At 45.6% G+C, this 25,013-nt stretch overlaps 1 protein-coding gene across 1 annotated transcript in view; it reads right to left on the bottom strand.

The window, feature by feature from the left end:
- LOC120909294 (bone marrow proteoglycan-like) overlaps positions 1-22,581 on the bottom strand; it is a 34,379-nt gene extending 11,798 nt beyond the window's left edge. Inside the window, exons 1-4 of the mRNA XM_040321038.1 lie at positions 22,494-22,581; positions 22,240-22,296; positions 14,573-14,808; positions 8,338-8,472 (exon numbers count right to left, since the gene is read on the bottom strand). Coding sequence (XP_040176972.1) covers positions 8,338-8,472; positions 14,573-14,808; positions 22,240-22,294 — 426 coding nt within the window. The 5' untranslated portion in view covers positions 22,295-22,296; positions 22,494-22,581. The remainder of the gene's footprint in view (positions 1-8,337; positions 8,473-14,572; positions 14,809-22,239; positions 22,297-22,493) is intronic.
- Between the last annotated feature and the right edge of the window lie 2,432 nt (positions 22,582-25,013).

Here is a 25,013-nt window from a genome sequence, read left to right as displayed (position 1 = left end):
TGGAATCGTTGAGGGAATGAAAAATTTTCTCCGTAAGCTTAAGGGTATCCATCCGATCCAACACCTGTTGCCACGAGATGTTGTTGGATCTCCAGTTCAATGCAACCATCCACTGAACTGAACTACAGAGGGAATGAAGCAGTCTAATATATGGGATGGGGATGTCTGGGATCCCAGCATAAAGGATGCAGATTTGAGGGGTGAAGGAAATCTTAAGGCCAGAAGACTCCTCAAATTTAGTTGCTGCGGTTTTCCACACTTGTTCTATGTAAGGGCAGCTCCAGAATGTGTGTAGTAAAGTCCCCTGATCAGAGCACCCTCTGAAGCAGTATGGGGAGACTGATGTATAAAAGGAGTGAAGTTTATAGGGTGTGAGGTACCACCTGGAGAAGATCTTAATTGGCGTTTCTCTAAAGGGGATAGCCTTATTGCTTTTCCGTAGGTTTTCTGCCATGGAATACCAGGTTTCAGGTGTAAGTGTGATTCCTAGGTCTGCCTCCCAATGAAGCATTTGTGTGGATTTCTCTTCTGCCCTAGAATTGTTAATGTAGTTATACAACAGAGAGATCATCCCTTTATCCCGTGAGGAAGAGAGGCATATTTTTTCAAATAATGTTTTGGTAGGGAGAGTGGATAATGAGAAGTGATCTGCGTAGAAGGATTTTATGAGTCTGTAATTTCCTATCTCCGAATGCGGGAGGCCATGGTCTTTTTGGATCATTTCAAAAGTCTTAAATTCCCATTTGGATTGTAGTGCTGATAAGGTGCTTAAGTTATTATCTAACCATAATGTAAAGTGACTTTTGTTGGTAAAAGCAAGGTTGAATCTAATGTCGCCTAAGTATGAGGTAAGTGGGGAAATGGGGGAGGAGAGGGAGTGAATATTGTTGATCTTCATCCACAGTTGGAAAAGATGTGCTACTACTAGGTTATATTTGGAGAGTTTTCTATATAGAATGTTTCGAGACCATAGTATACCTTGGAGATGATATGGCAGGATTGAGGAAGATTCAAATCTCTTCCAGGGTATGTTTTGTAGCGGGGAGAACCATTGTGATATCTGGGAGAGTTTCGTGGCCAGGTAATAGTGCCATAGGTTTGGTAGGCCCAGGCCTCCTTTTGATTGGGGTCTGTGTAAGAGTGCATAACTATATCTGGGTTTCCTACCCTCCCAAATAAATTTGTTGATTGATTTCTGAATACCTTCAATCTTGGATTTGGGGACTAAAATGGGGAGGGAGCGGAAGTAGTATAATAGTTTTGGAATTATACTCATTTTTATAGCGCAGACTCTGCCTAGAAAGGAAATGTGATGAGAAGACCAAGAGTTCAAGAGGTGTTCAACACGAGCGATGATAGAGGGGTAGTTTGCCTTGTATAGTTGTGGATATGAGGAGGTAATATTGACTCCTAGATATTTTAGGGAATCCTGACACCAATTGAACTGAAAGTTGCTGCTCAATCTGGTTAATAGATCAGGGGGTAAGTTTAGTGAAAGAGCTGAACATTTGGTGGGGTTAACTTTGAGACCCGAGACCGTGTGAAAGGTATTTAAGGTATCCAACAACACCGGAATAGACAGGAGGGGTTCTGTGAGGAATACCAGTGCGTCGTCCGCGTATAAACTGATCTTGAACTCCGAGTCCTTGCAAGGGTATCCCCGTATGTCAGTGTTGTGCCTGATGGCCTGTGCTAGCGGCTCTATAGCCAACGCAAAAAGGAGTGGGGATAAGGGGCAGCCTTGTCTGGTTCCTCTGCCCAGTGTGAAGAATTCTGAGTTATGTCCCGGAATTTTGATACGGGTTTTTGGGGCGTGGTAAAGGGCATTAAATCCCTGTAGGAAGTTACCTGTAATGCCGAATTTAGGGAGAAGTTTATTCAAATAGGACCAGCTAACGCTGTCAAAGGCCTTGTGTATGTCCAAACTCAAGAGGCAGGCCTGTTTGGATTTCAGATTAGCGTCTTGTATAATATTAGTAACTAATCTTATGTTGTCTACTATCTGTCTACCTGGGATAAAGCCTGATTGATCATGATGGATTAATGGGGAGATAACAGAGGCCAGTCTGTTTGCAAGGATTCTGCCAAATATCTTAAGATCATTATTCAAAACTGAAATGGGGCGAAAATTTTGAGGGAGGGTGTGGTCTTTGTCTGGTTTAGGGATCAGGGAGAGGTTTGCCAGCAACATCTCATCTGGGAATTGATTACCGTCTAGGACATAATTAAATAATTTCATAAGACTAGGGGTTAAACGGGAGGAGAATTTTTTATAATACATGGTTGTGAAACCATCAGGGCCCGGGGCCGTTGAAACCTTTAGAGATTTAATTACTTGGGTTATCTCCTCAGCTGTACAGGGTTTATTCAGGGATTCAGATTGGTTGAGGTCAAGCGAGGGAAGTCTAAGGTTGTCTAGCCACGTGTTCGCAATGGCATCTGGGTTTGTACCTGGGTCAGATAATAGTTTTTGGTAGAAATTGGTGAAGATGTCAAGTACACCTTTGGGGTGTGTCACCAAGTTGCCCTGAGAGTCTCTTAATTTATAAGTATGGGAGGGGTTAATGTCTTGATTCAATTTTCTGGCGAACATTGCCGAGGGGGAGTTACTGTATAGTAAAAATTTGGCTTTCGAGAACCTCAGAGATCTCTCTGTATTAGCTGATAAAATTAGATCAAGGGCTTTACGTTTTGATTGGATCTGTTGCGTCGTTTCTGGTGAGGCTGAGTGTTGTAATTTGTGATACAGTTGGTTCAGGTCATTGGTCAGGCTTCTAATTTGTGCCAGTCTTTCTCTATTTTTAGCTGCAGCCATTTTAATGATGTGGCCCCTAAGAACTGCCTTATGGGCCACCCAGATAGAGGTTGGGGGGGTGACATCATTTATGTTATCCTCAAAGTAATTATCTATATGGGAGGCGATCGAATCTCTATTTATTGGGTCAGTCAAAAGGGCATCATTAAGTCTCCAGTTGTATACTGAGGGGGCAAGGCCGATGTGAGATGTGTCGAAGGAAATGATATTATGATCAGACCACGGGCAAGGGTGTATACAAGCATGTGAAGAGTTAGCCAACAAGACAGGAGTACAGAAGATGTAGTCCAATCTGGCATAGCAGTTGTGTGGGTGGGAATAGTGCGAATAGGCCTTGATCCCTACATTGTGGGCCCTCCAGGTGTCAATTAATTGATTTCTATTAATTAGCCTATTAATAGTTTTGGAGAAGGATTTTGAGGAGGGTGAGATTTTACTTCTGTCCAGAGCAGGATGCGCTGTCAGGTTAAAATCTCCACCCAGGATTGTATGTGGGGAGTGGAATCTATCAAGTACATTGAAGAAATTTGAGAAAAACGTTGTTTGTGATTCATTTGGAGCATATATAGATGCTATTGTGATCTCTTTGTTATTGATAGTACCCTTAAGAATTAGAAATCGGCTGTCCGGGTCTTTATACATTTGTTGTATATCAAAAATAATTGTATTACGAATAAAGATTGCAACTCCCCTCGTTTTGTTAGTGTAAGTGGTGTAGTAGTGTTGGCTATATGTCCTATTAAAGAATGTCGGGTGGTTTGCCGTGGCAAAATGTGTCTCTTGTAGCATGATTATGTCCGCACCAAGTCTTTTATAATGTTGAAATGCTTTTTTTCGTTTGTGCGGTGAGTTAAATCCCTGTGTATTGTGGGAAACTATTTTAAGGTTCATTGGTAAGAAATAATAGTATTATCTTCTGAGTATTATCTATTGGGGTATCAGACCACAAAGTTGCATTCTGGAGCATATTTATCTTACATAGGGTTAGTATACACATATGGTAACTATCTCTGAAGTGCTGAACGTAGCCATAGGGGGTGTGTGAGTCATGTATTCTCAGTCTGCATGAGGCAGTGATAATTTTGGGAGCAAAATGCATCAGAAAGAAACCAGCATATATAAAACCGTAAAATGATTGTCTCTGAGTGAGCTTATCCGAAATGAAAAGGGCCCTAGTGGCCAACAACATATACCATTGAATCATCAACATAGTAGGATATAACTTGGGGACAGGAGAAATCCTGTCAAACATTACCCAACACTGGGTTGTAGAAGGTGGGACCAAAATGTCCCTGGACCACAAACTGCTCGGGTGATGTCCCATCCGAGGATGGAGCAGCAATCGAGAACAGCTGTGGAAGTGGGGTCAATCTAGCGACGACGGATGTTCTAGGCATCTTGTATTATATATATCAAAGCAGTAATGCATTGTAAAGGTATTTGGTTATCAGTGAGCTGGAAGAAGCAGAGGGAGATAATAAAACAAAACAAAAACAAATAATAAAAAAAAAAAAAAAAAAAAAAAAAAAAAAAAAAAGTGGGACCCCCTGAGATAAAATAATGGGCATAATCAAAATTTGCGGAGAGCTACTTAGGGTGGGAGCCCCCACCCCAAATTCGATGTTGCAGTGAAGATGAGTCAGCCAGGTCTATTAAAGTTGGATCCAATCGGGCAAAGAGATGCGTGCATTTTTTTGTATGGCAACATGGAATTTGAAGGTTCACAAAGTTTGTGAAGTGAACAATACATTTGTCCGCTTGTTCAGGGAGTAGTAATAAATCTTCTAAGGTGAGTATTCAGTTATTCATGTATCCGCAGCAACTGTCCTCCAAAGTGCAAGCAGGGTGAGAGTCTGGAAGATAGATTGGTGACCAGATCTGGTTCGCAGTCTTGCTCCAAAGAGGGGGGACTGGGTGATAAAAGGGTCAATAGACCAACAGTGGGAGAGGTAACAGAGAGAACCAGGGAACAGAACGGATTCACAAATTAATGTGAGGTGGACCATACATGGTCAATGAGAATTATGATTGGAAGGACTGGATCAGTCTCCTCTGATCCCTCTGATTGCGTCTGGTGGGAGGTGTCGACCAAATGGGGGAAGGCCTGGGTGTAGCTGGGGGACGAGAAGGGGGATCTTGAGTAATCAGGCCCAATTTTACCAAGAGTTCCTTCCCTTCTATGACGTTGTAGACCGTATATGTAGATCCATTGTGTGGGACCGTAAGCTTAAAGGGGAACCCCCAACGGTACCTAATTCTAGCAGCTTGTAACACAGTAGTGACTTCTTTCATTCTGCGTCTCCTGTCCAGAGTCGCAGGTGAAATATCTGGATATATTTGGATTCTTTTGCCCTCCATATTCAGATTATGTGAATTCCTTGCAGCGCGCATTATGTCTTCCTTGATTAAAAAGTCCCTCATGCACATCACTATGTCCCTGGGGGGACCTTCAGGGGGAGGTTTAGGCCGCAATGCTCTGTGTATTCTGTCACAAATGAAGGCAGATGGGGGCTTTTCTGGTAGAAGATTTTGAAAGAATTTTGAAACTGCAGGCATCAGGTCAGTGACTGTCTCAGGGACTCCACGCAGCCTAATATTATGGCGGCGATTTCTGTTGTCAAGGTCCTCGACCTGAGCCTGCATGAAGGCAAAGTTGTCTGCTAGGTTTTCAAAATCCTTCCTAAGATCATTGTGAGCTAGGGAGAGCTCATCGTGTTTTGTTTCTAGAAGGTCTGTGCGACTGCCTATATTGGCAATTTCCTGGGAGAGAGCCGCTGTGGACTTATGAACTTCATGTTCAATTTTATCCACAAGTTTATTGAATATGGCTGTCAGACTGTCATCTAGATCCGCTTTAGATAGCGGTGAGTTGTACTCACTGTTGTGGGGTTGTACAGCCGCGATCTCCGTCGGATGTTTGTCGGTGCAGGGCTGTGTCCACATGTGCTGGTCGGCGCCATCTTGGGACACCTTCTTGTGTCTTTGCTCCATGTTAAGGAGAAAGTTCGTCAGGGTGTGCTCGGGTCTCCGATTCCGCTTCTTCCTAGCGGATGGCATACACTGGGTGTTCCTGCAGGGGTGCTTGGTGAAATCGCCGCTGAGAGTGCTGAATTGCCCTGGGAAATCCGCCTAGAAGGCCCGGGTCTCGTGGAGCGCGGCTCAGGCCAGTCCGTTCAGCATCGCGCCGCGCATGCGCCCAACTTGCTTTAAATTTAACCTATGGATTCCTAACCGATGGCAAAAAAATGATCGTTAGTAGGCACAACCATCGGTTAAAAATCCATGCATGCTCAGAATCAAGTCGACGCATGCTTGGAAGCATTGAACTTATTTTTTTTCAGCACGTCGTTGTGTTTTACGTCACCGCGTTCTGACACGATTGTTTTTTTAACCGATGGTGTTTAGGCATGACGGACCATCAGTCAGCTTCATCGGTTAACCTATGACAACGGTCCATCAGACCGTTCTCATCGGATGGACTGATCGTGTGTACAAGGCTTAAGAGCTTTGTTAGAAAACATTAGTAAACAAACAGCATTGTGAAGGCCAAGGAACACACCAAACAGGTCAGGAATAAAGTTGTGGAGAAATTTAAAGCAGGGTTAGGTTATAAATAAATATCCCAGTGCTTTGAACATCTCATGGAGCACTGTTCAATCCATCAACTGAAAATGAAAAATGTATAGCACAACTGCAAACCTACCAAGACATGGCTGTCCACCTAGACTGACAGGCTGGGCAAGGAGAGCGTTAATCATAAAGGCAGCCAAGAAGCTCATGGTAACTCTGGAGGAGCTGCAGAGATCCACAGCTCAGGTGGGAGAATCTGTCCACAGGACAACTATTAGTCATGCACTCCACTAATCTAGCCTTTATGGAAGAGTGGCAAGAAGAAAGCCATTGTTAAAAGAAAGCCATAAAAAGTCCTGTTTGCAGTTTGCGAGAATCCATGTGGGGACACAGCAAACATGTGGAAGAAGGTGTTCTCGTCAGATGTGACCAAAATTGAACTTTTTGGCCTAAAAGCAAAACGCTGTGGCCCAGATTCTCAAAGGGCTTACGATGGCGCAACCCCATTTGCGCCGTCGTAAGTCCTAATCTGGGCCATCGTATCTATGCGACTGATTCTTAGAATCAGTTACGCATAGATATCCATTAGATCTGACAGGCGTAAGGCTCTTACGCTGTCAGATCTTAGATGCAATTTTTTTCCCGCCGCTGTCGTTTTCCCCGTTGTCTATGCAAATTAGCTATTTACGTGAATTCCCGAACGTACGCGCGGTCGACGTAGTGAATTTACAACGTTTCCGTAAGCGTAAACTTGCCCCTGCTATATGAGGGGTAAGTTTACGAAGGTCCGTCGTATGCCATGTTAAGTATGGCGTCGGGTCAGCGTCGTCTTTTTCCATTGTTTACGTAGTTTTCCTAACTCGTTAGCGAATAGGACTTTACGTCAATGACGCTCACGTCGGCGTCGTTGACGTTTTCCGTTGTGAGCTGGAGCATGCGCACTGGGCTATTTTTATGCCCGGCGCATGCGCAGTTCGATCGGCGCGGGGGCGCGCTTAATTTAAATACAAGCTGCCCCCTTTGAATTACGCGGCCTTACGCCGGGCCATTTGCACTACGCCGCCGCAAATTACGGAGCAAGTGCTTGGAGAATACGGCACTTGCTCCAGTAATTTGCTGCGGCGTAGTGTAAATGGCTTACGCTACGCCGCTGTGGATTCTACGAGAATCTGGCCCTATGTGTATCTGAAAACTAACACAACACATCACTCTGAACACACCATCCCTACTGTGAAACATAATGGTGGAAGCATCATGTTGTGGGGATGCTACACTTCAACAAGGACAGGGATGCCGGTTAGAGTTGATGGGAAGATGGATGGACCCAAATGCAGGGCAATCTTAGAAGAAAACCTGTTAGAGTCTGCAAAAGTCTTTAAAAGACTTGAGACTGGGACAGAGGTTCATGTTCCAGCAGGACAACAACCCTAAACCTACAGCCAGAGATATAATGAAATGTTTTGGATCAAAGCATATTCATGTGGTAGAATGACCCAGTCAAAGTCCAGACCTAAATCCAATTGAGAATCTCTGACAGAGCTTGAGCTATTTTGCAAAGAAGAATGGGCCAAAATATCACTCTGTAGATGTGCAAAGTTGGTAGAGACATCCCCAAAAATACTTGGTATTCATTTCTTGTTTTTGGGGGATTTTAAAATTAAGAAGATAATGTTCATCCTTTCAAGTGTTTTAGTTAGAAAGCCCTTTGACTCATTTTGTTCCTCCCCTCTCCATAACATAGAGCACAGGTCTTCAAACTACGGCCCTCCAGTTGTTCAGGAACTACAATTCCCATCCTGCCAAGTCATGTCTGTGAATGTCAGTGTGTTACAATGCCTCATGGGATGTGTAGTTCTACAACAGCTGGAGGGCCGTTGTTTGAGGATCCCTTACATAGAGATTGAGTGGCATTTCTTATAGTATATAGTATGATTATATAAACTGTCACTTACATTGGCAGGTTTCCACACACCAATCCATGCATAGTGCTGGTTTGAACATGATCTCTGTACATAACATCTGATCCTATTATTGGCACACACATTAGGAACTGAACTCAGGTTCCCTCTGTGGCACCTGCAGAAATACTGTAGAAGAAGTGAAAAGGGATAATGAATATATCAGTTCATGTAAATACATCATTACTGAGCCACTTATTCCAAAAATAAAAAAATAAAATAACATTGTTAACAATCAATTACACTCTATATGACAAAAAGTTTGAGGACACCTGACCATCATACTGTACCTGAAATACGGCCAAAAGTATGAAAATACCCCTTTAAATGATTAAGTTCTTTCCAGTGAAGGGCATTTATAATACTACAGCATACATTTTTGGCAATTGTGTGCTTACAATTTTGGAGCAAAAATTCCAATGTGACTGTGCCCTGTGCACAAAGCCAGCTCCATAAAGACATGATGACATGGTTTGGCCGGGTTGGCATAAAGAAAATTGAGGGTACTGTACAGAACTTGAAATCAACCCTATTAAATGCTTCTCTGAAGAATCAGACCACTGATGAAGAGCCAAATCTTCTCATCCAATGTCAATATTGACCTCACAATATTTTCCTGAATGGACAGAAATTCCCACAGACACACCCTAAATGTTGGGGAAAGCCTACCCAGATGTAGCTGCAAATGGGGGGGGCTCACATATGTGTGATGATCAGGTGTACAGGTGATCAGATGTTCACAAACACCTAAGGGGTGACAACTGTGTTTATAGGATCCCTCCATATATGTGACCTGGTCATGATGTTTAGGAGTAAGTAGCAACAAATTTGTCAGCATAAGCTTGTAAAAGTTTTCAACGAGTTTCACACTTTGGAGCATTCCTTTAACAAATGCATTCAGATTAGGAGACTGAGAAAATGTAGCATAATGTTCTTAACTTTTCCTAAGGCCTCGTACACACGACGGGACCTGTCCGATGAAAACGGTCCGCGGACCGTTTTCATCGGACATGTCCGCTGGGATCATTTGGTCTGATGGCTGTACACACCATCAGACCAAATTCCCTGCGGTTAGGATACGCGGTGACATGGCCGCGACGATGACGCGGCGACGTGCGCGACCCTGGAAGGTCAATGCTTCCACGCATGCGTTGAATCATTTCGACGCATGCGAGGGCTTTTGGCCGAGCGGACATGTCCGGTGAGTCATACAGACGACCGAACATGTCCTAAGGAACAGGCTTCCAGCGGACATGTTTCTTAGCATGCTAAGAAACATTTGTCCGCTGGAAACCTGTCCGATCCGCCGGAAAATTGTCCGGTCGGCCGTACAGACGACCGAACATGTCCGCGGAAACTGGTCCGACGGACCAGTTTCATCAGACATGTTCGGTCGTGTGTACGAGGCCTAAGAGGAATAGAACTCAAAATATTGCAGCAAAAGGGTCAGATTCCTTTCTAATACTGGATACAGTATATCAGTTATTCTATGACATTTTTTGATACCCTCATATTTTATTAGAAAATTCACCTGAACTTCTTTCAAAAGCATTGAAATCCCAAGCAATTCTATGTCAGAACATTTTGTAACAAACCAAAAAACGATGAGGGCACATGAGATGAATTATATGCATTTGTGAGAAGAGATTTTTTTTAGCCATAATGGCTTTTGAACTCTGCCCAGCAGGCCTGGAAGGGCCAAAAAGGGGCATTTTGGATAAATCAGCCCCCTCCCTATTCAAGGGGGTCACAGAGCAGCCATAGTAAATTTGAAGCTGTTGCAGGGGAAGCATAGAGAAAGCTAATAAACTGCATAGGGAGAGATTAGGGTCAGCTAGGACACTGTTCTTTAATTCAGAGTGTTGGCTCCTACACCAATTAACACATTCCTGCCTTTTTGTTTTTCATGTTATCCCACAGGCTGCAAGCTTGCCCCCCCCCTCCCCCACACCTTCTGGAGAGTTCCAGAACATAGCAGTGGAGCAGATCGAAGGAGTAACCTGAATATGTTTGGGGTCTCAGCCAACCCCTGGAGAGGCATCACCAATAGGTGGCTGCAGAGCACATAAATAACCTGGGGCAGGCTGGGTCTTGTCCAGGATAAGTTCCCTGCCTGGAGGGCTACTGCCCTCTCAGGCAGCCCAGCTGACATTTACCATTGAGGTCCCAGCTATGCTAAAGCTGAGAGGCCTATTTAATAAGAACATCTGAAGCTAAAAGAAAGGGGGATTTGCACCTAGGATTTGGTCTGGAGAGTTCACAAAGGAAACTAACACAGCAGGTACTGTAGGCATCCTAGTACCTAAGGACTTGTGAATACAGACCTGAGAGCAGGATCTGAGGGCCAGAATCACAAAAGAGATACAGCGGCGTATCTCCTGATACGCCGTCGTATCTCTGTGATCCGCCCGTCCTAACTATGCACCGTCGGATCTTAGGATGCAATTCTAGGCCGGCCGCTAGGTGGCGATTCCATTGCGGTCGGCGTAGAATATGCAAATGACTACTTACGGCGATCCACGAAGATACGCGCGTTCGTCGCAATTTCTTACATCGTCGCTAGTCGGTTTTTCCCATCGCAAACTTAGGCCTGCTTTATCATGGCTTATCTTTAGAACAGCCATGTTAAAGTATGGCCGTCGTTCCCGCGTCGAATTTCAATTTTTTTTTTCCGTAAGACGTCCGGGAATACGAAACGACGTAACGCACGTCGCCGGAGCATGCGCAGAACGTTCGGCGCGGGAACGCGCCTAATTTAAATGGTGCCCGCCCCATTTGAATAAGGCGGGCTTGCGCCAAGCGGATTTACGTTACACCGCCGCAAGTTTACAGGTAAGAGCTTTGTGAATCAGCCACTTACGCTGTAAACCTGTGGCGGTGTAACGTAAATGGGATACGTTACGCCGCGGCGGCGTAACGTAATTCTACCTGAATCTGGCCCTGAGTGACTACAGAGGTTAACAGCAACAATACTAAGAGAAGAGTGTCCTATTATTACTGTTGAGCGTTCTGGAGTATCCCACAGCTTCATGCCCTATCCAAGCTATTGAGCAATAAATACAGAAAAAAAGCAACCCTTAAGGCCCTTTCACACTAGCGGACCATATGTCCGCATTTTCATCCGTCCGTTTGCGGATGAAAATGGGACATACATGGGTCCCTAATGTGATTACGGTTGTCAGCGGATGAACATCCGCTGAAACCTGTAATTTGTCCGCCTCCGCAAAGATCCGCATTTGCAGACAGAAGAAATCCTATTTTTCTTCCATATGCCGGATCGGATCGGATGAACACGGACATACGGTGTTCGTCCGATCCCCCATAGGAGAGAGCGGAGGAAACACAGGGCGGTCCCTGCACAGTGTGCGGGGACCGCCCTGTTAGCTGCCAGCTCAGCAGGGATTTTACGGAGGATCCCCGCTGAGCAAAGCGGACACACGGAGGCGGATCATTACTGATCCGCTCCGTGTGAAAGGGCAGTTAGACTGTTCTTTGAGCCTGAAGAGTGAATGTTGTGGTGTGCCTGGCTGCCATCACACTAGTGGGAAAGAACCTGGGACAAAACTCAGTGGCCTTTGCAGGGTTAGCGCTACAATAATTCTTAATAAATCCTTTATAGTAATTGATACAGGACAGATAAAAGACACCTTTTCATTTCCAGAAAAAAGGACAACCACAGCAAATTAGACTAATTTCTATTTGCTGGTCAAAGTTGGTATATTGCCATTTGAAGAAAAAGCATAGGTAACTGCTAAAGTTATCTGAATAAACTGGAATAAATCAGATTGGGTGCTGTTGTATGAAAGTGAAGATAATTTTTTAATAACATTTACAACAAAATATGTCAGTATACGTTGTCAAGTGACTCCACGTACAGTTAGGTTTTGTGAATTCTCAATGTTGCTCTCCAAGCCGAATGACACTCTGCCTTCCATATAGCATTTCAAAAAATACATTGGTACATGTCCCCTATGGCAGTGCTGAGCTTCCTATGCTTTTTTCACAGAAATTATTAGTCTTAAAAATGGCCAGAATTTAACAATATTTGCCTCTTTAAAAGGAATCACTTCTTAGTTCACGTTTACTGAATTTCTAGCATGATTTGGTGAAAAATGCTGAATCTAGCCCATTTTATTTAGTTATCATAAAGTATGGATATCCAGTTTATATTATCTAATTGAGTAACTGATTCTATTGCATTATAAATTACCTCAATATAGATATTTTATTGAGGGGATCCCCTTTCTGTGTGCTCACACAGGTCTATCTAAGTATTGTAGTTTAACTCACACCTATGTGTTATTACTATTACTGACTCCGCAGGGCTCTGAGAGCAAATTATTACCGTTTTACTTTTGTTTCTTTGCTTTATCTTACAAGTAAAGTACCCCCTTTGGTTACGTTGAAACGTATGTACAGTCTATCTGTCATACTGCAGGATCCATTCAAATTAAGGTAACCTCTAACCTTTATATTTTGGTGTAGTGTAAAGCAGGGCTCAAAATTTCAAGTCCTGAGCTACTAGCCAGGCCTCAAGAGTTACTCGCCACCAGTTGCCCCATCTAATTCATACACTGCCCTGCGCCTAATTGCACCCGTAAACACCCCCTCGTAGATTATCTCATGGAATGACAATGTTTTATGCAGAATCAAGTTACAAAATTAAATATTACCAACAACAACTTTAACAAAATGGGACAGGGCACTGGGGGCAGACCAGAGGGACAGGGCACTGGGGGCAGACCAGAGGGACAGGGCACTGGGGGCAGACCAGAGGGACAGGGCACTGGGGGCAGACCAAAGGGACAGGGCACTGGGGGCAGACCAAAGGGACAGGGCACTAGAACTGGGTCTCTTCCCCATTCTCTTGCTGTCTCCTCTGCAACTCCCATCCATCCTCTCTCTCTCTCTCTCTCCCATTCATCTCATCATCAGGAGCCTGTGTGTGCGGCTCCACGTTTGCATGTCCCCACTTCCCCCTTTTATTCAGGCTGGCAGAGAGGAGAGGAGCTGCAGCACAACGGGAGGGAGTACAATCCAGCGCCGAGATCCACACAACTGCACAGCCATTGACACCATAGCACAGCGCACACTGACAGCGCACAGCACACATTGAGACCAGTCTGTTCACAGTGCTCAGGCTTACATAGAGCACAAGAAGAAGAAAACTGCACAAACTAGAAGGCTGCCGCTGTCATGTCAGGACAACTTTCAGTGAGCGCTGCACCGAGTGGTAATTTTTGCAATCCTCCACCTCACTCATTACTTTCTGCTCTCCAGCAACATTGGTCGGGGGGCCCGGGGAGGGGGGCAGGCTCAGAGAGGTCATACTGTTAGGTCCCATGGCTTAATGAGAATTTCTAAGGAGAGCACCTGTGTACTGCTCTGCCTGTGCGCGGCTCACCAGACTACTTTTCCCGAGCATGCACCTTTTCTCTTCGGCCGCCAATCGCATCGAGACTCTAAGTGTAGGCACAGATTGGAGGGAGATTGGTCATGCAGCCCTGTCATCACTTGCCCCCCCCTTAAATCCACTCGCCAAATGCTAGTAGGCGAGTGGAAATTTTGAGGGCTGGTGTAAAGGAATACTGTGTTCCCCAACCATTTACTGGGGCCCACAACTCCCATTTTACAATTTGTGCCAAGGGAGGGTTTTGAGCCACTTCAGAGGTTGACCACCAGAGCGTAGACCCAAAACAAACCAGCAGCTCCTCCGAGGGTAGTGCTACACTTGTACTATCCCCTCCGTGACTATGTATAGCACCCAGCCACAAAACTTCCTTCCAACCTACTGTGGGATGAACAATGATTAAGAACCATGGTCACTAATGAGAAGAGACAATAAGGTGAAAATATTAGCTGAGGATATATTTTAGCCATAATATTAAAAAAACTTTCTCAAGAACGTTCTTTAAAAACTTGTAGAAATTATATAAAGTAAGTCAAGGCCTAACTAAACCTAGTAGATTCCCTCCATAACTAAAACTCACCTTTGGGTTAACCATCAATTTACTGTCTTTGCTTATCCTGAAATTATCTTATAGTCAAAAAAGTGTATTTTAGTCTGGGTTGCAAAATGTTGCAGACTGGTCTCCATTTTGGTACTGCCATCCATCCTCCCTGCCATTTTGTATCCCAACTCATCCTCCCACCTATCTAATTCATATTGTTCTGTGTTTAATAAAAAAAAAATAGGGAAAAAATTATATTTTTTAAGATTTTCACTAACCTGAGCCCACCCAAAGGTTGTGGGGCAGTTGAAAGCTTGATAGTGACAGGTACTTTTGTCTGGACAAACATCACCAAACCTTGTATTTATTTTCATAGAGACATTGTGGCATTTCTCCAACTGACAGTCATTTAAAGGGGTTGTCTCCAGGGTATCAGGCATGTCACAGTGATTCTCTTGGCCATTTGGATCCTCTATTTCATCTTGAGACATCGAGTCATCTTGAGAGTAATCATCTTAAGAAAAAATACATTTAAAATGTTGAGATGGTTTACAAGTAGGTTTGAATTTTCAATATTAGAGTGCTTGGTGGAGACAGGACCAGAGCTACACCCCAAGTTAACCCCCATTTCTACAAATACTTTTAAGTGTGTATTTTTTAAACATGAAATTTATTTACCAAATCATGATGTTTAAAGAAAGAAATGAAGTTGATGACATACTATAGTGCTAGTAAATTTTCCTTGATGTCAAGGGCTGCACAGGGGCTCTATATATCAACAAAGGGCCACACACATTCAGGCCCGGATTCGCAAAGCACTTACACTGACGTATCTCGAGATACGCCGCGTAAGTGTAACTATGCGCCGTCGTATCTGTGCGCCGTGCCCACAAAACTAGATTCGCCTGAAAATAGGCTTCCTACGACCGACGTAACTTGCCTACACCGTCGTACCGTAGGCGCATATTTACGCCGGGCGCATTTGCCGCTCCCATAGATTTTCTATGCACATATGCAAATGAGGGATATACGCCGATTCACAAACGTAGTTGCGCCCCGCGCATCATATACGCGGTTTGCCAAAGGCCGCGGACCGTATTCATCGGACCTGTCCGCTCGGAGATTTCGGTCTGATGGCTGTACACACCATCAAACCGAAATCCGCGCGGACAGAGAACGCGGTGACGTAGACGACACCGACGTTCTCTCTCGCGCAAGTTCAATGCTTCCACGCATGCGTCGAATCAATTTGACGCATGTGCGGGATTTCGGTCCGCTGGTTAGACATACTAACCAGAGGACATGTCCGCCGGACAGCTTTCCAGCGGACATGTTTCTTAGCATGCTAAGAAACATTTGTCCTCTGGAAATCTGTCCGCTAGCCTGTACACACGATCGGACCAGTTTCAGCGGACATGTCCGGTCGTGTGTACGAGGCCTGAGTCGTACGTCTGGCGTAAAGTTATTCCCCATATAGGAGGCGCAACTTATGCAAAGTTATGGACCAGGGAACACAAGCCGTCGTATCTTTTGTCGTTTACGTTGTATGTGAATATGACTAGGCGTAGGTTACGTTCACGTCGTAGGCAGTGATTCGACGTATCTTAGGCAGTTGTTTCAACGTGATTCTGAGCATGCGCACTGGGATGTGGCCATGGGACGGCACATGCGCCATTAATTTTAAGTACTTTTATGACGCTTGGCCCATCATTTGCATGGGGTCACGCCTCATTAGCATGGCTCACGCCCACTTCCACCTACGCTGGCTTACGCCGAGGAAACCCAGCGTATCTTTAACAGCGAGTGGGAGCAAGTGCTTTGTGAATCCAGTGCTTGCCTCTGTGCGCTGCGCCGGCATAGCGTAAAAGAGATACGCTACGGCAGCATAAATATGCGCCGATGTCTGTGAATCCGGGCCTCAGGCGGCGTACACACGGTCGAACATGTCCGCTGAAACTGGTCCGCGGACCAGTTTCCGCGGACATGTCCGACCGTGTGTACGGCCTAGCGGACAGGTTTCCAGCGGACAAAAGTTTCTTAGCATGCGTCGAATTGATTTGACGCATGCGTGGAAGAATTGCACTTCCGTGTTTGAGAACGTCGGTGTCTTCTACGTCACCGCGTTCTCTGTCCGCGGGGATTTTGGTCTGATGGTGTGTACACACATGAGACCAAAAGTTCCCAGGAGACATGTCCGATGAAAACGGTCCGCGGACCGTTTTTATCGGACATGTCTCCTCGTGTGTACAGAGCCTTAGGCCCCATACTCACGAGCAAACATGTCTGCTGAAACTGGCCCGCAGGCCAGTTTCAGCAGACATGTTTGCTCGTGTGTGGGCGTGAGCGGGCCGAATTCCAGCAAACATTTGCCCGCCGGGCCTTTTCCCAGCGGGCAAATATTCCTGGACTTGTTTTAAAACAGCCCGCTGGAATTCAGCCCGCTCGGACATGTACGGTCGTCAGTACAGACCTACCGTACATGTCCAGGCGCCCGCCGTCCCTCGCATGCGTCGAATGACTTCGACGCATGCGTGGAAGCATTTTAAAGGCGGGCCGCCCACGTCGCCGCGTCATTGTCGCGGCGACACCGCGTCATCGACGCGGCGACACCGCGGACACGCCCCGCGTATTGTTTACGCGCGGACTTCTGTACGATGGTGTGTACAACCATCGTACAGAAGCCCTCTGGCAGACATGTATGGTGAAAACGGTCCGACGGACCGCTTTCACCATACATGTTTGTCCGTGTGTACCCGGCCTTAGTGTTTGCAGTTTATGACAGTTTTCTGTAGGATTTCAGACATACTGAGGTAAATGGTTAGTGTATTGGTACAGGAGATGGTCAGGGACAGCAATCGTATTTAAATAGAGGAAGCTTTTTCACCTTACTCTGGATCAACTGTGGGTATAGTATCGTGTATAATATGTTTTCTGTTTGGGGGTTAAACTAGATGGACTTGTGTCTTTTTTCAACCTAACTATGAGAAACTGCCAATATGCTACTGATGTGATTGGGGGATACAACATTTACTGCAGGGGACAGTCAGAAACTTGGGAAATGGTACTGAGACTGTTAGGGATCTCTGCCATTACAGTCTCTTTACTTTCACTACCTACAGCCCCCTAAAAATTATACATGTTGCATTGTCTCTTTTGAGTGGTATCCCTTTAAAAAGATTAGAGGAAAATAAAATACATGGAAAGAGAATAGTATTAGGAACAACAAAAATCTGAAAACGTGAAAGAAATAAACCAAACCATTGAAGCGGAAGAACCCAGTCTGGTGGATATCTTCCTTGGGCCAGATTCAGGTAGGGGCGCGCAAAACTGCGCCGGCGTAACGTATGACATTTATGTTACGCGGCCGCAAGTTTTACAGGCAAGTGCTTGATTCACAAAGCACTTGCCTGTTAAGTTGCGGCGGCGTAGCGTAAAAGGGGCCGGCGTAGGCGCGTAATTCAAATAATCCCGTAGGGGGCGTTCCCGCGCCGAACGTACTGCGCATGCGCCGCCCCTAAAATTTCCCAACGTGCATTGCGGTAATTGACGTCGCAAGGAGGTCATTGGTATCGACGTGAACGTAAATGGCGTCCAGCGCCATTCACGGACGAGTTACGCAAACGACGTAAAATTTTGAAATCGCGACGCGGGAACGACGTCCATACTTAACATTGGCTGCGCCTCCTAATAGCAGGAGCAGCCTTACGGCGAAAACGACATACGCAAACGACGTAAAAAACGTGAATCGGCGTAAGTATGCAATTTGCATACTCTACGCTGACAACTACGGGTGGGCCACCTAGCGGCCAGAGTCAGAATGCACCCTAAGATACGACGGCATAAGAGACTTATGCCAGTCGTATCTTAGGCTAAAGTCGGCGTATCTAGCTTTCTGAATACAGAAAGTAGATACGCCGGCGCTACTTAGCAATTGCGCTGCGTATCTATGGATACGCAGGCGTAATTGCTCTCTGAATCTACCCCCTTCACTGGCCCTGAGTGAGCGCCTAAGCAGGGAAAATATTGACTAATGGCACCTGGGCCTGAGGAACGTAAAGTAGGTACCAAAAGGCCACAGGGGTGTAGAGTGGGCTGTAGCAACCAATCGTAGACCAGTTTCCTCTCCAATGAACTTCTGAAAATCTCCTATCTAATCAGCTGCTTTGGGCAGATCAGATTTTTTTTCTGTGAAAATCGGAAAAAATCTGATGCACTCCAATTGGCTCTTCTTGCAGTATTTTTTGAATCAATGCATTAACTGCATATAGAAATGTCTCCAAACCAAAACCAGCCTTTCTCGGTGTGTTTCATCACTCTTTGTTTACTCACAAGGATAGGCTTGCTTTTGAGCAAGCCAGGAGTGGTGAAATGCATCAAGAAAGGCTGTTTTTTTGTCGGAGACATTGCTGTATGCAGTCAACACATTGATTATTAAAATATATATATATATATACTGCAAGAAGAGCTAATTGGAGTGCGGCTGATTTTTTTTTTTCTATTTTCAAAAGGCGCAATGGATCTGTGTGTGTTTCAGTTTTTTTTCTGTGTTGCAATAAGTCTTCCTAAACACTATTCATTGCCTTATGCACCTGCCTGGAGGTCTGCCACATCCAGTGCTGGCCCTGTGCTTTCCACTTACTACTGTCACTTCTGGGCATCTGTGCTTAGAAGTGACAGCACTCCTGTCCGGACCACTGCACTAAATCCTCCCCGGGCACAGCTGGTGTACTAATGCTGGGTAGCAAGGAGTTGCCCTGTTGCGATTCTCCACACCCACAGCATCTCTCACCACCGCCTATCACACTAGAGCAGGGGAAGCTTTTGCTAGGCTCCTCCTCAGCTTTGACGTGTCTTATAACAGGTCTTGAGGAGGAGCCTGGGAGGAAGGGCATCTCCCACCCTGCACCAAGCCACGCTGTATCTGGGGTCCGTGTTGGGAGGGGAGGTTTGGGGGGGATTAAAAGCATTTAGTGTGGTATTTGCAAAGTAAGGTGGATTGGGAAGCCAATCCTGTCAGGAATGGGGATTCAGGGGTGGAACTACTCTGCACCTAACACCCTCCAGAACTCTGCACCTTGTCCATAGCCCCCTCCAGAACCATGTACCCTTTACCTAGCACCCTGCTGAACCCTGCATTCCATACCTAGCAGCCTCCTGACCCAGTACCTAGCAACCTCCAGAACTTTGCACACTATGGGGCAGATTCTCGTAGATCGCCGCATCTCTGTGGCGGCGTAACTAGGGTTGCCACCTCATCCCTTTAAAAAGGAACACATCTGAATTACACAGGTTCTGTGGCTGATTAAGGTGGTAATTAAACTCACTTGGTGCCTTATCTGCATTAAATTAGCCTCAGAATCTGTGTAATTCAGATGTGTTCCTTTTTAAAGGGATGAGGTGGCAACCCTAGGCGTAACGTATCTCATTTACATTACGCCGCCGCAAGTTTTACGGGCAAGTGCTTGATTCACAAAGCACTTGCGTGTAAAGTTGCGACGGCGTAGCGTAAATCCCCCGGCACAAGCCCGCCTAATTCAAATTAGGCGGGTAGGGGGCGTATAGCATTTAAATTAGGTGCGTTCCCGCGCCGAACCTAATGCGCATGCGACGTGCATTGCGCTAAATGACGTCGCAAGGACGTCATTGGTTTCGACGTGAACGTAAATGGCGTCCAGCCCTATTCACGGACAACTCACGCAAACGACGTACATTTTTAAATTTCAACGCGGGAACGACGGCCATACTTAACATTGGTTGCCCCTCATATAGCAGGGGCAACGTTACGCATCGCAAATCTAACGTAAACGTCGTAACTTCACTGCGTCGACCGCGCGTACGTTTGGGAATTCGCATATTTTGCTAATTTGCATACCCGACGGGGAAAACTACGGAGGCGACACCTAGTGGCGAAAAAAAAAATTGCAGTTAAGATCCGACAGCGTAAGAGCCTTACGCCTGTCGGATCTAATGGTTCTCTATGCGTAACTGATTCTAAGGCCCCGTACACACCATAGAATCCATCCGCTGAAAAATCTCAGCGGATCGGTTTCAGCGGATAGATTCTATGGTGTGTACATTCCTGCGGATATTTATCCGCGGAAATTTCCCAATTCAAGCAGGTAAAAATTTGTAGACATGTCTACAAATCTATCCACTTGAATTGATCCCAACGGATTGATCCGCTGGTCTGTACAGACTCACCGGATCAATCCGTCCGAAGGGATCCCCTGCATGCGTCGTAATGATTCGACGCATGCGTGGAATTCCTTATATGACAGCGTCGCGCTCGTCGCCGCGTCATCATCGCGGCGACGGCGCGACACGTCATCGCGAGGGGATTTCGGCGCGGATTTCGATCCTATGGTGAGTACACTCAATCGGATCCAAATCCGCTGAAATCCTCGAGAGGATTTATCCGCGGAAACGGTCCGCTGGACCGTATCCGCGGATAAATCCTCTCGTGTGTACTAGGCCTAAGAATCAGTCGCATAGATACGACGGCCCAGATTAGGACTTACGACGGCGCACATTGCGTTGCACCGTCGTAAGCCCTTTGAGAATCTAGGCCTATATGTAGCACCCTCCTGATATTTAATGCCCTTTTAGGACCCTCCCACGCCCAGTAGCTGCAGCATGCTCAACCCCCCTTCCCCCCTACCCTGTGGAAGGGTGGGGTGCGTAGTTAAAGTCACTGATCGCCGCCATTACTAGTAAAAAATAAATACAAATTCTGTAAACCTATCCCATAGTTTATAGATGCTATAACTTTTGTGCAAACCAATCAATACATTGCTACCAAAATGATTTAGCAGAATACATATTGGCCTAAATCGATGAAAAAAAAAATTACATTGTTTTTTTGGATGTGTGTTATAGCAGAAAGTAAGCAATATTGGCCCAGATTCAAGAAGCAATTGCGCCTGTGTAACCATAAGTTACACAGCGCAATTGCTTACTTGCTCCGGTGTAACGAGTGCTCCTGATTCAGGAACCTCGTTACACCGACTGCAGGCTAAAATCTGCGCGGCATAAGGCTCTTATGCCACGCAGATTTTAGGCTGCATTCTTGCGTGGGCCGCTAGGGGCGCTCCCATTGTGTATCAGCGTGTAGTATGCAAATTGCATACTAACACCGATTCACAAACTTGCGCGGGCCCTTCGCAAGCCAGGTACGGAGTTTCCGTACGGCAACTTTAGCGCAAGGCTGCCCCTTCTAATAGTAGGGGCAGCCAATGCTAAAGTATAGCCGCCGTTCCCGCGCCGTGAAATTTGAATTTCACGGCGTTTGCGTAAGTGATTCGTGAATGGCGCTGGACGCCATTCACGTTCACTTTGAAGCAAATGACGTCCTTGCGACGTCATTTGCCGCAATGCACGTCGGGAAAGTTTCCCGATGGAGCATGCGCTCTACGCTCGGCGCGGGAGCGCGCCTAATTTAAATGATTCCCGCCCCCGGCGGGATCATTTAAATTGCGCGCGCTTACGCCGGACAATTTTGCCGGCGCGCCCTCGCAAGTAACGGAGCTACTGCTCCGTGAATCAAGGGCAGCGGCGCAAATTTGCGGGGGCGCAGGGCAAAATCGTTGCCCTGTGCCTCCGTAAGTTTAGCGCAAAACTATGCTGAATCTGGGCCATTGTTTTTTTTCTATTTTTTTTTTTGTCTATAGCGCAAAAAAAAAAAAAAAGCAAAGGTGATTAAATACCACCAAAAGAAAACTCTATTTGTGGGAAAAAAAGGATATACATTTTATTTGGGTAAAGTGTTGCACAACCCGTTAAAGTAACGCAGTACTATATCACAAAAAATGGCCTGGTCATGAAGGGGGTAAACCTTCCGGAGCTCAAGTGGTTAAGCAATAAAAAGTTTAAACATTTTGTCACTGAAAATTGTGTTTCCTTTTTACCCTAAAAATTCTAATACGGATATATTAGATTGTCAGCTCACCTGGTTCCTGGGCATAAATGGTTCCCAACAAAAGGATCAGAAGTAGAGGATACATGTCTGTAAAAGCAAAAAAAAGTCTGGTTATGTCAAAGTATTTACTATATTTTTTATAGCAGGGGAAAAAGGGAAATGCTTGCTTGACCCCAGAGACCCGTCTTTAATGAGAAAAGTCTGACTCGTCACTTTAGGGATCACCTCATATATTCTTTTTTCTTTCCTCCAAGTTTTGTTCTTTAGAAATTGGTTTGGCTTACCTTTTTATCAATGAAGGGTCAGTGGGCTCTTTCTGCATCCAAATGCTTCTTCATCTCTTGGACACCTCTGTGCTTCTTTATAGACATCAATTTTCAGAAGTTGTGGTTTATTATCTTTTAAACCACAATTTTACATTAGTATAAAAAGTGCAATGAATGATGCAAGGTGTCATGGTAATGTTCCAAAACAGTTTTCATCAATTACACAATTACAACTGTCAGCTTTGTTACAGTGACTGTTGTGTTCTTCCATTGTAGAGGTGTTCTGGTATGGTACCTAGCACTGCCCTAAATCCCACCAGAGAATTGTATGTGCTAGTGTGGATTTTCACCAATAGTTCAATAATATATTGATATGTTAAGGGGTCAATCCACACAAAACAAATATTTCCAGTTTTGGTAGATATTGGTGAGTTAACCACTTAAGGACCGGACCAATATGCTGCTAAATGACCCAAGGGGTTTTTACAATTCGGCACTGCGTCACTTTAACAGACAATTGCGCGGTCGTGCGACGTGGCTCCCAAACAAAATTGGCGTCCTTTTTTCCCCACAAATAGAGCTTTCTTTTGGTGGTATTTGATCACCTCTGCGGTTTTTATTTTTTGCGCTATAAATAAAAATAGAGCGACAATTTTGAAAAAAATTCAATATTTTTTACTTTTTGCTATAATAAATATCCCCCAAAAACATATATAACATTTTTTTTTCCCTCAGTTTAGGCCGATACGTATTCTTCTACCTATTTTTGGTAAAAAAATCGCAATAAGCGTTTATCGATTGGTTTGCGCAAAATTTATAGCGTTTGCAAAATAGGGGATAGTTTTTTTTTTTTTTTTTTTTTTACTACTAATGGCGGCGATCAGTGATTTTTTCCGTGACTGCGACATTATGGCGGACACTTCGGACAATTTTGACACATTTTTGGGACCACTGTCATTTTCACAGCAAAAAATGCATTTAAGTTGCATTGTTTATTGTGAAAATGACAGTTGCAGTTTGGGAGTTAACCACAGGGGGCACTGTAGGAGTTAGGGTTCACCTAGTGTGTGTTTACAACTGTAGGGGGTGTGGCTGTAGGAATGACGTCATCGATCGAGTCTCCCTATAAAAGGGATCACTTGATCGATGCAGCCGCCACAGTGAAGCACGGGGAAGCCGTGTTTACATACGGCTCTCCCCGTTCTTCAGCTCCAGGGAGCGATCGCGATGGGGCAGCTATAAACGAATAGCCGCGCCGTCGTCCCGGATCGCTCCCCGTGGGAATCCGACCGCCGCATGTAGCGGGGGGGGTCCCGATCGGACCCCCGACTCACGTCTAGGCAGGGACGTACAGGTACACCAATGTGCCTGTACGTGCCATTCTGCCGACGTACATATACATGCGGCGGTCTGGAAGTGGTTAAAGGAGTTGTAAACAAAAAAAATATATTTTTTAAAAATAACAAACATGTTATACTTACCTCCACTGTGCAGCTCGTTTTGCACAGAGTGGCCACGATCCACGTTTTCTGGGGTCCCTCAGCGGCTGTCTCTGGTACTCCCCGCAAGAACTACACACATTCATGTGAGAGAGCTTGCATTGTGTGTAGTCCTTGCGGGCACACTCCCGTGATACAGCGAGCGGCCATAGCAGCTCACTGTATCACTCGGCCCCGCCCCCCGGCGCGCCGCATCACTGGATGTGATTGACAGCAGCGCCAGCCAATGTCTGCGCTGCTTTAAATCCATCAGCTCTAGCCAATCAGCGGCCAGGATGAGCGGCGAAGAGGATGTCGAGGCCGAGCGTGGGACTTTTGAGGGGTCAGGTAAGTATAACGGGGGACCGGGGGGGGGGGCGGTATACTCTGAAGTTTTTTCACCATAATGCATAGAATGCATTAAGGTGAAAACACTTTTTCCTTTACAACTCCTTTAAACCATCTGACAATTTTTTATCTTTTGGGAAATTTATTGTTGAGATCTCTGAGCTGTGTTCCTTTATTTGTGCACCTGTTACATCCATTATGAGGGGCTCCCACCAACATCCATTATGAGGGGCTCCCACCAACATCCATTATGAGGGGCTCCCACCAACATCCATTATGAGGGGCTCCCACCAACATCCATTATGAGGGGCTCCCACCAACATCCATTATGAGGGGCTCCAACCAACATCCATTATGAGGGGCTCCCACCAACATCCATTATGAGGGGCTCCCACCAACATCCATTATGAGGGGCTCCCACCAACATCCATTATGAGGGGCTCCCACCAACATCCATTATGAGGGGCTCCCACCAACATCCATTATGAGGGGCTCCCACCAACATCCATCATGAGGGGCTCCCACCAACATACATTATGAGGGGCTCCCACCAACATCCATTAAGAGGGGCTCCAACCAACATCTATTATGAGGGGCTCTCACCAACATCCATTATGAGGGGCTCTCACCAACATCTATTATGAGGGGCTCCAACCAACATCTATTATGAGGGGCTCCCACCACCATCCGTTATGAGGGGCTCCAACCAACA

Source organism: Rana temporaria, chromosome 8, assembly GCF_905171775.1.
Source record: "Rana temporaria chromosome 8, aRanTem1.1, whole genome shotgun sequence".
NCBI lineage: Eukaryota > Metazoa > Chordata > Amphibia > Anura > Ranidae > Rana > Rana temporaria.
Note: the sequence above shows the minus strand (reverse complement) of the source record. Positions and strands in the feature narration are given on the sequence as shown.